At 52.7% G+C, this 13,798-nt stretch overlaps 1 protein-coding gene across 6 annotated transcripts in view; it reads right to left on the reverse strand.

The window, feature by feature from the left end:
- ITPR2 (inositol 1,4,5-trisphosphate receptor type 2) overlaps window positions 1-13,798 on the reverse strand; it is a 171,733-nt gene that overhangs the window by 14,420 nt on the left and 143,515 nt on the right. For 5 of the 6 annotated variants that reach the window (XM_068142875.1, XM_068142874.1, XM_068142878.1 and 2 more), the window contains 9 exons: window positions 12,153-12,345; window positions 9,554-9,679; window positions 8,246-8,421; window positions 6,897-7,061; window positions 5,285-5,480; window positions 3,309-3,401; window positions 2,462-2,589; window positions 1,925-2,090; window positions 947-1,107 (listed from right to left, as the gene is read on the reverse strand). In XM_068142875.1, the coding sequence (XP_067998976.1) occupies window positions 947-1,107; window positions 1,925-2,090; window positions 2,462-2,589; window positions 3,309-3,401; window positions 5,285-5,480; window positions 6,897-7,061; window positions 8,246-8,421; window positions 9,554-9,679; window positions 12,153-12,345 (1,404 nt within the window). Of the gene's footprint in view, window positions 1-946; window positions 1,108-1,924; window positions 2,091-2,461; window positions 2,590-3,308; window positions 3,402-5,284; window positions 5,481-6,896; window positions 7,062-8,245; window positions 8,422-9,553; window positions 9,680-12,152; window positions 12,346-13,798 lie in introns of those variants that run through there. The other variant, XM_068142880.1, reaches the window with a different exon arrangement.

Consider the following 13,798-nt stretch of genomic DNA (forward strand, 5'->3'; position numbering starts at 1 on the left):
TCCAGCTGGGTTTGCAATGACTCCAGAGATGAAGACTCCACCACCTCTCTGGGCAGCCTGCTCCAGTGCTCTGCCACCCCCAGAGGAGTTCCTCCCCATGTTCAAATGTTCTGACAATCCAGTTTGTGCCCTTACCTCTTGTCCAGTCACTGGGCACCAGTGACCAAAGCCTGGTCCCATCCTCCTGCCAGCCACCCTGTACCTATTGGTCAGCACTGATGAGATCCCCTCAGGCTGCTCTGGGCCCCAAGAGAGCTGCTCTGTCCCCTAAACTGGGGGACTGAAACCACACAAAGAAATCAGGGAGCAGGAAGAACTCCTGCAAAGTGAAGCCCCATGGGGCAGTCTTGACAAATCCATCCCTCTGGCACCAGAAGGAACCCCCTTGATAGCAGGCTGGAAATGAAATGCAGTGGAACGTCTCTCTGCACTGCTGGCACCAAATTGCTGTCTCTTGAATCCAAGCCATCCTCTCACTGCTTCACAGGGCAGGTTCTGCAGCTCTTCAAACCCCTGCAGCAGCTCTTCCTGGGCTGCTCAACAGCTTGTTTGGAACAGCCATGGCAGAAAAGCTCTGCACTCACCCTGCTTTTCAGTGTCCAGCAGGAGATGTGATTTCTCTGGACAGCAGCCCAGAGGTGCTGGAGAAAGCTGGAGCAGCAGCAGCTGTTTTGATGTGTGCTCCTCGGCCCCTGCTCTGGCTAATGAGGCAGCAGAGCCCACAGAGCATGAACACCGACGGGGAGACTGTGGCCTCTGCCTTCATCTTGTTCATTAGGTTTAAGCCTGGGCTTTGTGGCAGACTAAAGCACGTGGGAAGAGCTTTCAATGACAGATCAATGCCTCCTGTTGTTCGAAGGGGGGGGAGAAAGAAGGAGACTCGCTGCTCTGGCTGCAGTAACAGTGCCTACCGGGGCTCACCCTGTGCCCACCGGGACTCACTCACCGCGATCATCTGCGCCACGTAGCTCTCGGGGCCAGTGTACTCCGTTGGGTCTTTGACTTTGACAAGGACTATGAAGTACAAATAGTGCCACATGTTGTGCTCTGCCTTGATGTGCTCCTCAAATGACACAGTCTTGTTATCAAACTTGTCTCTCTCCAGCCCTGCAACGAGATGTGGGCAGAATGAGAACCAGCCCACAGAGAGCCCAGACCTGAGAGGCTGGCTGGAGGGAGGACCCTGACTTCATCTGGAGGAGCTGTGAGGACCTTACCTGGAAAGCTGCACGCAGGGACTGCCAGGCAAGAAAGAGCAGGCCAGAAGGCCTTGCTGACAAGACTCTCCCAGTGCAGTGCTCACCCCCTGTGTGGTATCTCCTCTCAGTAACACCACCGCCACCCAAGCACCTTGCAGCTTGGCAGCACCTTCTGTGCTGAGGGCTAGGGAGGGCTTCGTGAGCCTTGCCTCTGCTTCTCTCTAGGTGTGCAGCCCAGGCCCTGGCCATGCACAGGGCTAGCAGCAGGCACTTGCACAGCACCACTCCAGCTCTGCTGGGACTGTGTGCACAGCACTCTGCAGCTCTGCACTCACAATGCTCCCCAGGGCTGCAGCCACTTCTGACCTCTAAAGGTGAACACCGTGGTGAGGAAGGGCAGGAGTCACAAATCTTTGCTTCCACATCACAGCTTTCCCCCTGCTCTCTTGTGGAGTCTTCCACAGACACCGAAGCTGCCATGCTCTGCACCATGTTGACCCCTTTCAGACAACCATGGAAGCAACACTGACCCCAGCCTACCCACCCCCACCTCTGGGCAAAGCCAGCTTTTGACTCCTAAAGCAAATTTGTTTCTCACTGAGAGGGAATAAATGTGGATGCTTCTGCAGCAGGTCACCACCCTTAGGTCTACTCTTCATTTTCTGAGCAAGAGTTCCCTCAGCTCCTCTCCCCACCCAGAGTCTTCCCAGCTCAGCAACACCTACCACAGATGAAGCAGGTTGTCTTCAGTATCTCCTCCTTTTTCTGCTTTTCACTCCTGAGGTCAGCAAATGTGTCAATGATGACTCCAAAGATCAGGTTTAGAACAATAATGATGACAATGAAGTAAAAGAGTAGATCATAAACGACCCTTGCAGCAAAGAGGGGCTCCTGCAGCAGCAACAAGGGTGAAGTCAGATGCAAACCCAGCACACAGCTGAAACACTCAGCAACAGCTCCACTTAGCTCAGGCAAGGCAGAGCCTCTGCCTTCTCCCCAGCCCAATCCTGCCAGCCTCACTCACAGAAGCAGGGGGGGACCACCACTGTGACCAAGCACAGATCTGTTTGGCTTCCTGTGCTCCTGTCCCTCTGGGCCTCCTGTCACCCTTGATGGGACAGGTTTCAGCAGCCTGCCAGCAGCTGCAAGCTGGCTTAGAGCGGACACCATACTGAGCTTAGCTTTGCCCATTGGCCATTCCATCTGGGAAGTGAGAACTCCACAGACAGCTCAGCCCTGGGAGGAGCAGAGCCACCACTTACGTCCTTGGAGGGCTTCCTGAGCACATCTCCCACCCCTCCGCCGTTGCGCAGGCCTTGGTTCAGCACAGTCACGATGCACATCAGCAGCGTGTCACAGCTCCTTTCCAGTCTATCCTCCTCCTCCTCACCTGCAAACAGGGGAGCAGCAGCCTTAGGAATCACAGCATCCAACAACTAAATGATGGCACAAGCTGGGAGGGGTGGCTGGCACCCCTCAGGCTGTGCTGCCAGCCAGCCAGGCCTGGCCAGGCTGCAGGGCTGGGCAGAGGGACCCTCATGAAGTTCAACCAGGGCAAGTGCAGAGTCCTGCCCCTGGGGAGGAACAGCCTCTGCAGCAGTACAGCTGAGTGGTCAGCTGCTGGGGAGCAGCTCTGTGGGGTAGGATCTGCCAGTGCTGGTGGACAACAGACCGCCAGCCAGCAATGTGCCCTCATAGCCCAGAAGGTCAATGGCATCCAGGGGCCATGAAGAGGAGTGTGGCCAGTAGGGTGAGGGAGGTTCTCCTGCCCCTCCACACTGCCCTAGCGATGACTCACCTGGAGTATCGTGTCCAGTTCTGGGCTCCCCAGTTCAAGAGGGACAGGGAGCTGCTGGACAGAGGGCACATTGCTGGCTGGCAGTCTGTTGTCCACCAGCACTGGCAGATCCTACCCCACAGAGCTGCTTCCCAGCAGCTGACCCCTCAGCTGTACTGCTGCAGGGACTGCTCCTCCCCAGGAGGCAGGACTCTGCCCTTGCTCTTGCTGAACTTCACCAGGTTCCTCCCCATCTGGCTCTGCAGCCTGGCCAGGCCTGGCTGGCAGCACAGCTCTAATGATCACCAGGTTGGGGGAGCTTCTGTCCTAACCTGGATTCACAGCTGGAATGCTTGTGGAACAGTTCTCCTTTGCACAGGCTCCCATCATTGATGTCAGGGTTGTGGTGGGGACTTCACCAGTACCTGTGGGAAAAAGTGGGGCCTTAAAAAAAGGCAGATCCTGCAGTGACACCAAGTCCTAAATCATTCTTTCCCAAAGCTGGAGGTTGAGGAGCCAAAGCAGAGTAAATGACACCAGCAGCTTCTCCTCCCCTGAGCAGGCTGCCTCAGCAGCTCAAAGCAATCGCAGGGACAAGCCCACAGCTCTGCACTTCCTGTAGTTCACAGCCATTCCCATTTCATCTCCTGAAATTAATGAAGCTACATCAAATGCTGCTGCTTCTGGTTAGAACAAAATACATTCAAAGCAGGAAGCAACTGTCAGATATGAAAATAATGTCAGTTTTAAAGCCATTAGATAAATTATTCACCAAAGCTGACACGAAGGACACCAGGCTGATGCTGAGCTCCCCTGAATGTAGAATATTTGAGAGTTTCCAAGGGCTCCAGCACGGTTTGGTGCTCATTTGTAAATATCTATGGGCTTGTGTAAAACACTAATCTAGCATTCCCACCGTGGGGAAATGTGTACAGCTTGAGTTCATCAAACCAGTTCTAGCCTGTGCATCTTCAACAATTCCTGCACTTCAAACCAGAGGTACAAAAAGGCTTAAGGAGGAAAAACACTGAAGGCAAAATTCTACCACAGCAGTAACAGCCTAAGACGATCTGTGCAGCACGGAACAGACCTGCTCTGGCTTCCTCTCTCTGGGACCCCATACAGACAGAAATGCAAAGCATTTGTCTGGGGGTGCAGCATGGTCCCTCAGTGCAGAGCCAGCACAGCTTCTGGATGGGTTTTTGATCAGGAATGGCAATGGCTAAAGCCAGCCAGAACACACCCACCCCACAAACACCTGCTAAGAACCCAACAGGAGAGCCACAAGCACCAGGACTCACTGCACTGGACCAGGCCACTGCTGTGTGCAGCCTAAAGCTGTCCCAGCTACCTTTCACATCACAAGTTGTGCCCCAGAAATTAATGGCAAGACAAATATAGGCCAAGGTAGCTCTTTTCAGATGGCCAAGGAATGCTATGGACTCAAAACAGCTACCTGAGTGCACTGTCCCCACAAATCCCCAGGGACCTTTGCCTTGCTCATGTGCCTGAGAGACCCTGAAGTGACCAAGGCAGGAAGGGCTGCACACAGCCCATGGTGGATCCTTCTCACTCTGTCCTTAGCTCAGTGTTTGGGTAAACTCAGCCCTCAGGAACCTCAACCAGCTCTTCTCATGGATGTCTGTGCAAGGCAGGTACCCCTCTGCCCATGCTCCCAGCAGGGTGGTTGGCAGCACTTACAAAGGTCTCAGCAGACCAGGCCTGGGAGGTTTGTAACTCCCTGTTCCCATGGGCAAAAAATCTCTCATTCCAGAAGCTGAAATCCTGGCCTTGGGCAAACTGGTTAGAAGCCTCCAAGTGATGTTAGTGGAGCCAGGCCTGAACACTCATGGGGATGCTTGTGAATGCACACTGACCTCAAGAGATCCAGGAAACCTCCTATCAGTAAAAGTGTGGATTTTGTAAGGAATTACAAATTCTGTCCACTGAGAAGAGGCTAAGAGCACATCTGATACACTACCCTGAGAACACTCTGAGCTGCTTTCAGGGTGGGATGGCAGCAAGGAGAATCCACTGGCAGCAGTCTTCCAAATACTTGGGAAATACAGAATTCAGTTTTATATAGTTTAGCAAGAGTTTGAAAAGCAAACATAATAAATGTGTTAGCTTTCATCAGTGCACCAGCTAAGGCTGGCCTAAACCCCCTCTATCCACAGGGAGTTTAACCCAGGCTGGAGTTCTGAGCTGCACAGAGTTGGTTCTGCTCTCACAGAGCATCCCTGGAGGAACCCCAGGTTGGGCAGACTGCAAAGCTGTGTGCAGGAAGTTCTACCAGAACAAACAATACCTGCAGCAGGGCTCCTGACTTTCAGCCTGTCGACCTCCATGATGAAGTCATCTTTCAAGAAGAGGAAGCCAATGATGGAGAAGAGATAAACCAGGATGAGGGCCAGCACAGCAGTGAGGATAATGGAGCGGCCGTTGCGGGTCACGCTCTTGATCACGTTGAGCAGGGTCTCCTCTCTGTACACCAGGTCAAACAGCTGAGGAGAGCAGCACATATGAACACCGACAAGGCAATACATGGAAGCAATGTCAGCCCCTGAAACACTGAGCCATGGCCTGAGCTCAGCCCCACAAACACAGGATGCAGGCTGACTTCAGTGGGAACTGGAGGAGAATGAAGCCTAAGGCAGAACTTGGAAGTCTAAGGCAGGTTATAGCAAAATCCAAAGTCACAAACTATAGGTGAGCCTGGCCCACACCAGTGACAGAGCCTGGCCCACACCAGTGACAGAGCCTGGCCCTCACCAGTGACAGACACCACCAGGATCCATGGGCTCCCCACGCTCAAGAGTAGGGTGGATTAAAACTGAAGCCACTGCCTTCATATCACAGAGCTCTAGACAGCCACAGCAGAGCACTCAGACATGCAAGTGCTTGCAGGTCTGCACACTTCCTTCCTTTGCACTTCTTAAACTGCAGAGTTACTGCCCCTGGAAAAGGGTCCTGCAGCTACAGCCACAGAATCTTGGCTCCTTGAAATCTGCCCAAACTTTGAAGCTCACTGCAAGGTCAAGATCTGGAAAGGCTGCCTTTAAGAGGAGTTCTGCCAAAGGAAGGACTAAGCCTCTAAATGTTTTAGTGTGCTTCAGTGTGAGATGCTGGGAGGTCAACACCACTCAGGAAGCTCAGAAAAACACCAGAGGAAAGTGGAGCCATGCAAATGACCACAGGCCAGCCAGTCCCTGCAAGTTCCACACATGGAGTCACAGAATGCCTTCAGCTGGAGAAGCCCTGTGAGGCTATCGAGTCCAACCATCAACCCAGCACCACCATGGCCACCAAAGCAGGGCCCCAAGTGCCAGCAGGGAGCAAAAGGCCTAGAAAACGAGGCCAGTGAAGCTCCTCTTGCTGCTGCTCAGCATGCAGGGAGCACTCAGCTGAGCTGAGCACACTCTGCACGATTCACTTTCATTGCATCTGTGTCACATTCCCAAAAGGCATTCCCTCTGGGTAGTGGCAGCCAAGGAAAGTGGACTGGGATCATTTGAAGTGATCAACCTGCTGCACCAGAGCCATCCCCATTCACCAGGCATTCTTTTTATGACTTGATTAGGGCTGCAGGATGAAGTGAGGGATGGGCACACGCATGACATGCACACCAAGGGACAAGACAGAGGAACAATGGGCACTGGGGAAGGGTGGGAGGAAGGAGTGGGCTGTACGATGATTGCCTGAAAAGGAAGGGGCAAACTTGCACCTCTACAAGAGACAAAATAAGTTCCTAACAGAAAAAGGTTGTAAGGAGAACAGCAGCTCCTGAGGGGCAGCAGCACGACAGCCTGCTAAAAACCCTCAACTTGGCTTGCTTGGCAGGGAGAAGTGGAAGGCAGCTGCCTGGGCAAGGGCATTTTCTGTTTGTGCAGGCTTTCCCCTCCCCAGGAGCACACACTCACCAGGAAGCTGTAGAAGAACTCATGCACACAGAGGCCCAGCATGCAGACCAGGACATAGGCCACGTGGTAGAGGAAAGCCATGTCCATGATGACCGCTCGGTAGCCACGGGTGAAGGTTCCACGGTTCCCCACAAAGCTCACCAGAAACACTATCTTGTTGCAGAGCTGTGGGGTGAAAACAGGCCAGGTTTACTCCCTCAGCAAAATCCTACTCTGCTGTTTGCACTGCTGTAGCTGGGCTGCTCTGACTGAAGAACTCAGCTTTGGGGGAGTGGCAGGGAGATGAGAGAAATCCAGGGAGTGAGGGTGGGTGGAAGGACCTCAGCCCTGAACACTGCACCCTGCCTCACTGCATGGTGATTTACTTCTGCAGTCAGGGAGTGGGGCAGGATTAATGTCACAAGGCATCAGAAACCACACTGGGAGTGAACTCCTAACACTTGTGAGTTTAGACTCAAGCCTGTGTAGGAGCAGCTGCTCCAGAGGGCACAGTGCTAACACAGCAGGAAGCCTGTGGGCTGTGCACAAGGCCTGTTTCCTCCAGGTCATGGTTTTCAACATAAGATCCCTAAAAGGCCACTACTGTGGCCGTTTCTGAAGTGCAGCATTTAGTCAGCTTCAGCACATTGCCCATTGCTGCTGAGCTCTGCCTGCAGGTGCAGAGCAGTCCAGAAACCAGCAGGGAAGAAGCTAACCCCAGCTGTTTGGCAGCCCAGCAGGAGCAGGGAGGACGCTGCAAGCCTTCTCCTTTCACACGCTGTGTGTGCACAGCTCTGCTCACCTGCCTCTGGCAGGGTCAGAGGGTAAGCTCCCCCCAAGCTGGTGGCAAACAGCCCAGTACCCTGTGCTGAGGGCAATCAGTGCTGCACGCTCAGGCAGCCACCCGGGCAGGTGCCTTCTGAGCACAACTGTCCCACCAAGCTCAGGCAGCAGGCAAAGGTGCTCAGGGCTGGGTTAGGAGAGATGGCAAAGGGCTGAGAGCTTTTCATTTGGCAAACAGTTTGCTTCTCACAAATGTGTTTAAGCTCACAGAAACAAATCACTAATTTAGGTCAAGATTGCTGAGTGTATCAGTAGAGAAAATTCTTCTTTCACCACCAGCACTGTCAGCCTGATGGCCCTTGTGCAGCACAAACCCAAAGCAGCTCTTTCCTCAGCTCCCCAGCCTGCTGATGCTGCTGTTTCAGGATGACTGGAAAGGACTTATTTTTTTTTGGCTTAACCAGTGAACCAGAAAGGGAAGTTCTCTCTCCAAAGGTTTTGTTTGGGTTTTGTTTTTTTCAAACAGAAGTCTCTTACAATCTCTGCTTCTCTGAAAGGGAAATTCCAGATGCTTTTGAAGTACTCACATTAGCAGCACCAAGGAGTATCAAGGTGGGACCCAGCCCCATGGTATAAATGGACCTGAGAATAACAGACACCAGGAAGGGCCGAATGCCCACGGGGTTGGAGATGAAGAAGAGCATTGCTGTGCAGAAGGCCACTGCTACCCACAGCAGGGCTGAAATCAGTGGAGAGAGAGTGCCTGTGGGGAGGAGAGGGGCAGGCGTGAGACAGGCAGCTCTGGAGCTCTACTTGCACCAAGAATAGAGCCAAGGATCCCTTCCCTTTGACAGTGCAGCCAACAGAAAGTGAGTCCTGCACCATGGCTGCTGGCCAGAGCCTGCCCCCCGTGCAGCCCGGGCTGCCAGCATCAGAGTGGTGCTGGGTACAGGTAACAATGGCAGAGGTCTGCAGCCCTGCAGCCAGGACCCACGCAGACCGCCCCACGGGCTGGAAGGGTAACCTGCTCCCTGGGCCAGTGCATTCTAATCTTCTGCCTCTCTGCTTAGCCAGCAGAATGTTTGCTGGTGCCAGCCTGGTGTTTGTGAACAGCACATGTAGCTACCAGAAGCTGGACTGCCTCCCTCAGCCAGGTTCACATGCCACCAGAGCCAGGGGACGTGCAGTCACATTACTGCCTGGACATGAATCGAAGACCCAGAGGTGAATGGCTCCACTCCCACTCCCAGTGCACTGAACTATTTAGTCTCCTTTATATCAGTTAAGCGTCTTTTGGATTCCAAGAAAGGCCTCCTGCTAGTCTGCTGCCTTCATTTAGTGCCATTGTGACTGGCTGTGTTTCCTGTGCCCCATGCTGAAGCAGAGCCCCAAGTTCTGTCACACTGTTCTCTGATGCACTTCTCCTCTGCAGCAGTCACCTCCTTGTATCCCAGCAAACAACACACCAAAAACCAACCAGCTCATTTCCAGATCATCCTATTCCATATGTTTTTAGGAATGCAAGTCGTTCCACTTGGTCAGTTTTAAGGCATCTCTACCCATCTGGTGCCAGGAGTCCTTCTTCGGCTCAGAAGCTGTAACTGAGTGTGTGCAGGAGTGCACTGCAGTGTGGCAGTATAAAAACCCAGCTGAGCTCAACTAGGTAACCTTCATCTCAGCAGCTGTCTTTGGCCCATTTTACTCCACATTGCAGGAGCCATGAGACACCCAGAAGACAGCCCCCACAGGTCAGACAACATCTGGCACCTACTTAGGAGATGCTACCTGACTTGTGCAGACAGGAGCACAGCTGAAGTGCAGTGCTGTGTAAATGCTGTCTCAGAACCCAAAGCATCTACAATGCAAAAGGGAAAATAAAACCAAACTCCACTTGCCTTCATCTCCATCATCTCCAAAGGGGTAGAACAGAGCAACTGCCAAATTGATGAAGACAGCAAGGTTGAAGGAAATGCTCCCCCAGAGAGAGATGTGTCTGGAGAACCAAAACAGGGCTGGGTTATCTAGAAAGGGGAGAAGAGCAGCAGTCAGTGAAATGAAGGTAGGCAGGAAATCAATCAGTGATGGCCTCAAGGAAGTAAAAACCACAGATTAATGAAGCAATGCCAGGTGGGGGTCAGTCTGTTCTCCCGGGCAACCAGCACCAGAATGAGGGGACACAGTCTCAAGCTGTGCAGGAGGAGGTTCAGGCTGGATGTTAGGAAGCAGTTCTTCCCAGAAAGAGAGATTGGCCACTGGGATGTGCTGCCCAGGGAGGTGGTGGAATCACCATCACTGAAGATCTTCAAGAAAGCCTGGATGAGGCACTCAGTGCCATGGTCTAGGTGGTTGGATAGGGCTGGGGGATGAGTTGGACTGGATGATCTTGGAGGTCTCTTCCAACCTGACTGATTCTATGATTCTAAGTCTTTAATTGAGATGGATAAGCATCACACCTAGGCTTGCCATCACATAGCTTCAAGCAGAGCTTTTAGCCCAAGGATCCCACTCCAGTGAAACCTCTGTGTGCAGTGTACAAAGAATCTGCAGCCAGACCCAAACGTGGTGCTAGGGAGGTTCCAGTGTGCCACGGACCTCCTGCAAGCAAGCAGAGCATATTCCAGACTTACCTGCATCCAGCAACCTCCCCCAGCTGTAGCTGCTGCCTGTCTCAGGCTTTAGCCTAACCAGAGTTTAATTGTGATTAGGCAAATATTCAGATTTCACTGTGATAACCTCATGCTGCTGAGCTGGAAGCCTTTGGAGCCACTGCAAAAGCCTTCTGTCAACTGCAGCACCACAGCCTGCATCATGCTAACAGACACCTGGCTAAAGAATGAACCCAGCCTCCATCTTTATTATCTTTCCAAACCAGAAAAAGCCACCAGGAAGCCTTGTGAGCCATTCCACTGATGAAAGGGATTGGGGAAATTCTGATCTGAATAAAAATAAACCAATTTTCTCTGCTTATAGCATTAGGCAGCTCTGGTCTCTCTCAGGAGAGTTGGGCTCTTTTATTTGTCTTTCGTAAGCAAACCCTACAGATCTGATTTTGTTACCAAAGCCATTTTCCTCTGCTATACTTTTTAGCCCCAAACAGGCTGTGCAGACAGGGACTTGTTCTGGGATAATTTATTTCTCAGCTTCTGGTCTGGTCATTTTGTCAGCACAGACAAGTTCTTAGAGTGTTACCAAGGGAAGTGGCCCTGGGCTGAGAGGTTCACACTGAAGACTTACTCCTGCCTCTGGAAATTATAGCTTGGGAACTGACACAACCAACACTCACGTTTCCAACACACGAAGGATGCTGCACTAAATCCTTTTGCTTTGACTATCCAACCCCCCTGCTGCTCTGACCATGGGTCCTACTCTTCCTTCCTAATCAATGAAGCAGCTCTGAGCAGCTGATGTGAGCCACCCCAGCACCTACCCTTGGGCAGTGAATGAACTGATCACTCCTCTGTATTTCTGTACACAGAGAGCATCCTGCCCAGTACAACTTGAGGCCATTTCCCCTCCTTCTATCACTTGTTACCAGGGAGAAGAGACCAAGCCCCACATAGCTCCAAGGAGCTGGAGAGAACAATGAGGTCTTCCTCAGCCTCCTCTTCTCCACACTAAACACCCCCAGCTGCTCCTCACCAGCCCTGTTCTCCAGACCCTTCCTGATCCCTTAAGGATAACTGTAGATGCATACTTAGTCTGCAGCCTTGATTCTCTGCTCCAAAAGCAAAGGGCAGAGCTGACAGAAGGTCAGCTGGCAGGAGCTTCCTGTCCCTGGGACATCTCCAGCAGCCCCACTGTGGGAGAGGAGAAGTGGCTGAGTTGGCTGCCAGTGGACTCAGTGAGAAACCGGGGATGCATGGCTTAGCTTCACTGCACCTTCTCTCAGGGTCCCTGCTTGGGTCTCTTGATCATGCCTGTCAGACCTGGAAGCAGCTGACCACGGTGCACGTGCCTCACCCAGTGCCCTGGGACGTGCACCCGTATGGGCTGGCACCTACTGCAGCCCAGTCGAGCAAGGCTGATGTCAACTGGCAGGACTCCATGGCAGCCAGGCAGATTTGAAGCAGCTGAAGTTCTGGTGAGAGATGTTTTTAAGTGGCTGACATTTACAAGCTTTTTAATGACCTTTTAGGAATCTGCAAGCCTCAGCTATGCACTGCACATGTTTGTGTTAAATATTAAGGGCCTTGGCTTAGTTAAGTGCAACTCCATTGAGTTCAGCACTACGCCCAGCTCCTCCATCCCTCAGCTTGACTTCTGGAGTCCAAGACCTCATCTTGAACACATTACTGCTACTGCTGTGACTGCTCCAGACTGTGGCTCTTTCATGGTGGCATGCAAGCATCCCAGCTGCCCCCCAGCCTTTCGACCTCACGCCCTAAACAGCTTTGCCTGCGCAGCCTCGGGGTGAGCAGAGAGCAGGGTGCTATGGAAAGCAGACCATCAGAAGGCCTCACCTGGCCTGCCAGCACAAAGAACTGCAGTACTTACTCCTGATTTTCTTCTGCCACTTCATCTCGTTGTACAGGTGCTCTGCCTGCTGGAAGAAGTCGTTGACCTTGCTGCCCTGCTCGTCCCTCTCGGTGGTGCTGAGCACGCGGCTCCGGGACTCGCGCGTCAGGAACTCGCAGATGTTGGGCACGGGGAACACGATCTGCTCCATGCTCCTGTCATGCCGCACGATCTGCAGGTGACAGCACACCCCCAGCACCTCTCCCCTCCTTCCTGTTCCCAGCTCCCCTTTGTCACCACTTGATGCACAAGTGATGTGACCACCCAACGGAGCTGAGCCCACCCACCCTAAAGCAAGGCAGAAGTGCTCCTCTACCTTGAAAGTCCTGCCTGAAACTAAGATGGCAAATGTGCTTCGAGGAAAACCTAGCTCCAAACTCCTCCCCAGAACAGAAAAGTTCTTCTGAAAGCTTCCATTTTGCAAGGCAGCGAGACAAATCTCTCCCACAAGCAGTGCAGACTTTCAGGGGCTTTCTGAGCTGCTGATGAAATTCTTTTCTCACCTCGAGTCTATTTGTACGAGACAAGCTGTGAAGGGGAGCAAGCAAAGCCAGCCCCTTGTTCCCAGACAGCACTCCTGCCTTGTCAGCCTTCACCTCCTTATTCAGCAGCCCCCCCAAGGTTTTGCACAGTTTGTTTCAGAGCCTACCCAGTGACCAGTGAGTGAGCTGCAGCTGGCTCCACCCCACCACACTGCCCTCAGCATGGGCTCTGATCAGGGACTCTGCACTACTGAAACACAGGGCAGAGCATTCCCTTCGTTCCCAGAGCTATGTCTCTGCACAGCCACAGTGCCAAGAGCCCCACTCTGACTTTGCAGTCACACAGATGGGATCCCCTGACACAGAGGGGCTGCATCTGAAAGGTCCAGCCCTGCTCTCAGAGCAAACACCCATCTGACACAGCTCAGCTTCCCTGGGCCAGCCACGCTCCTGCTGGCAAGAGCCCTCCCTCCCCTCTGTTAATTCCTGTTCATTATGTGAACGTAATTAGAAATTGTCTTAATTAATTTTCAGGAGTAACACAGCCAAGCACATCTGTGTGTGAGACAGAGGATCATTATGCTCCTGCCTGCCCATGGGCATTATGTGACACTTGAACAGGCAGTTTGGAAGTGCCCCAGGAGTTTTGTCTCAGGCCAGACCCTGTGACGAGCAGCTAACATGGCAGGGGGAGTCAAGGAAGCCAACAGCACATCCTCAGCTCTCTCAGTGTCTCAAACAAAGAGCTAGGCTGCAGTGCTGCTCTGCAGAATGGCATCTACAAAGCCTCTGACCTGCTCAAGGAGCAGGCTTTGCAGCCACCAGACACTGGGGCATTTCAGAAGCCACAGACCACAGAGCTTCTTTAAGGTTTGAATCTGCAGCCCACCCAGAAACTCAGCTGGCAGTTGCTAAAAGATACCTCAGGAGCATCTGAAATATCAAAATGGGTTAAGAGGAACACTGAGCAGCTCTCTGGACAGCCACAGAGCTTCCATCTGTTTTCTGGTGATCAGTACGAGGCAAAAAGGATGGTGGGAAACAGAAAAGTCTTGGTGGCAGCTAGGACAAGATGGACCTGAGGTGCTTGGGTCAAAACTGTCCCATGCACACAAGTCCTACACTGGTGGAGACTGGCAGGCC

The sequence above is a fragment of the Melanerpes formicivorus genome, unplaced genomic scaffold (assembly GCF_026170545.1).
Source record: "Melanerpes formicivorus ecotype bairdi unplaced genomic scaffold, bMelFor1.0.p_v2 SCAF_8, whole genome shotgun sequence".
In the NCBI taxonomy this organism is placed as follows: domain Eukaryota; kingdom Metazoa; phylum Chordata; class Aves; order Piciformes; family Picidae; genus Melanerpes; species Melanerpes formicivorus.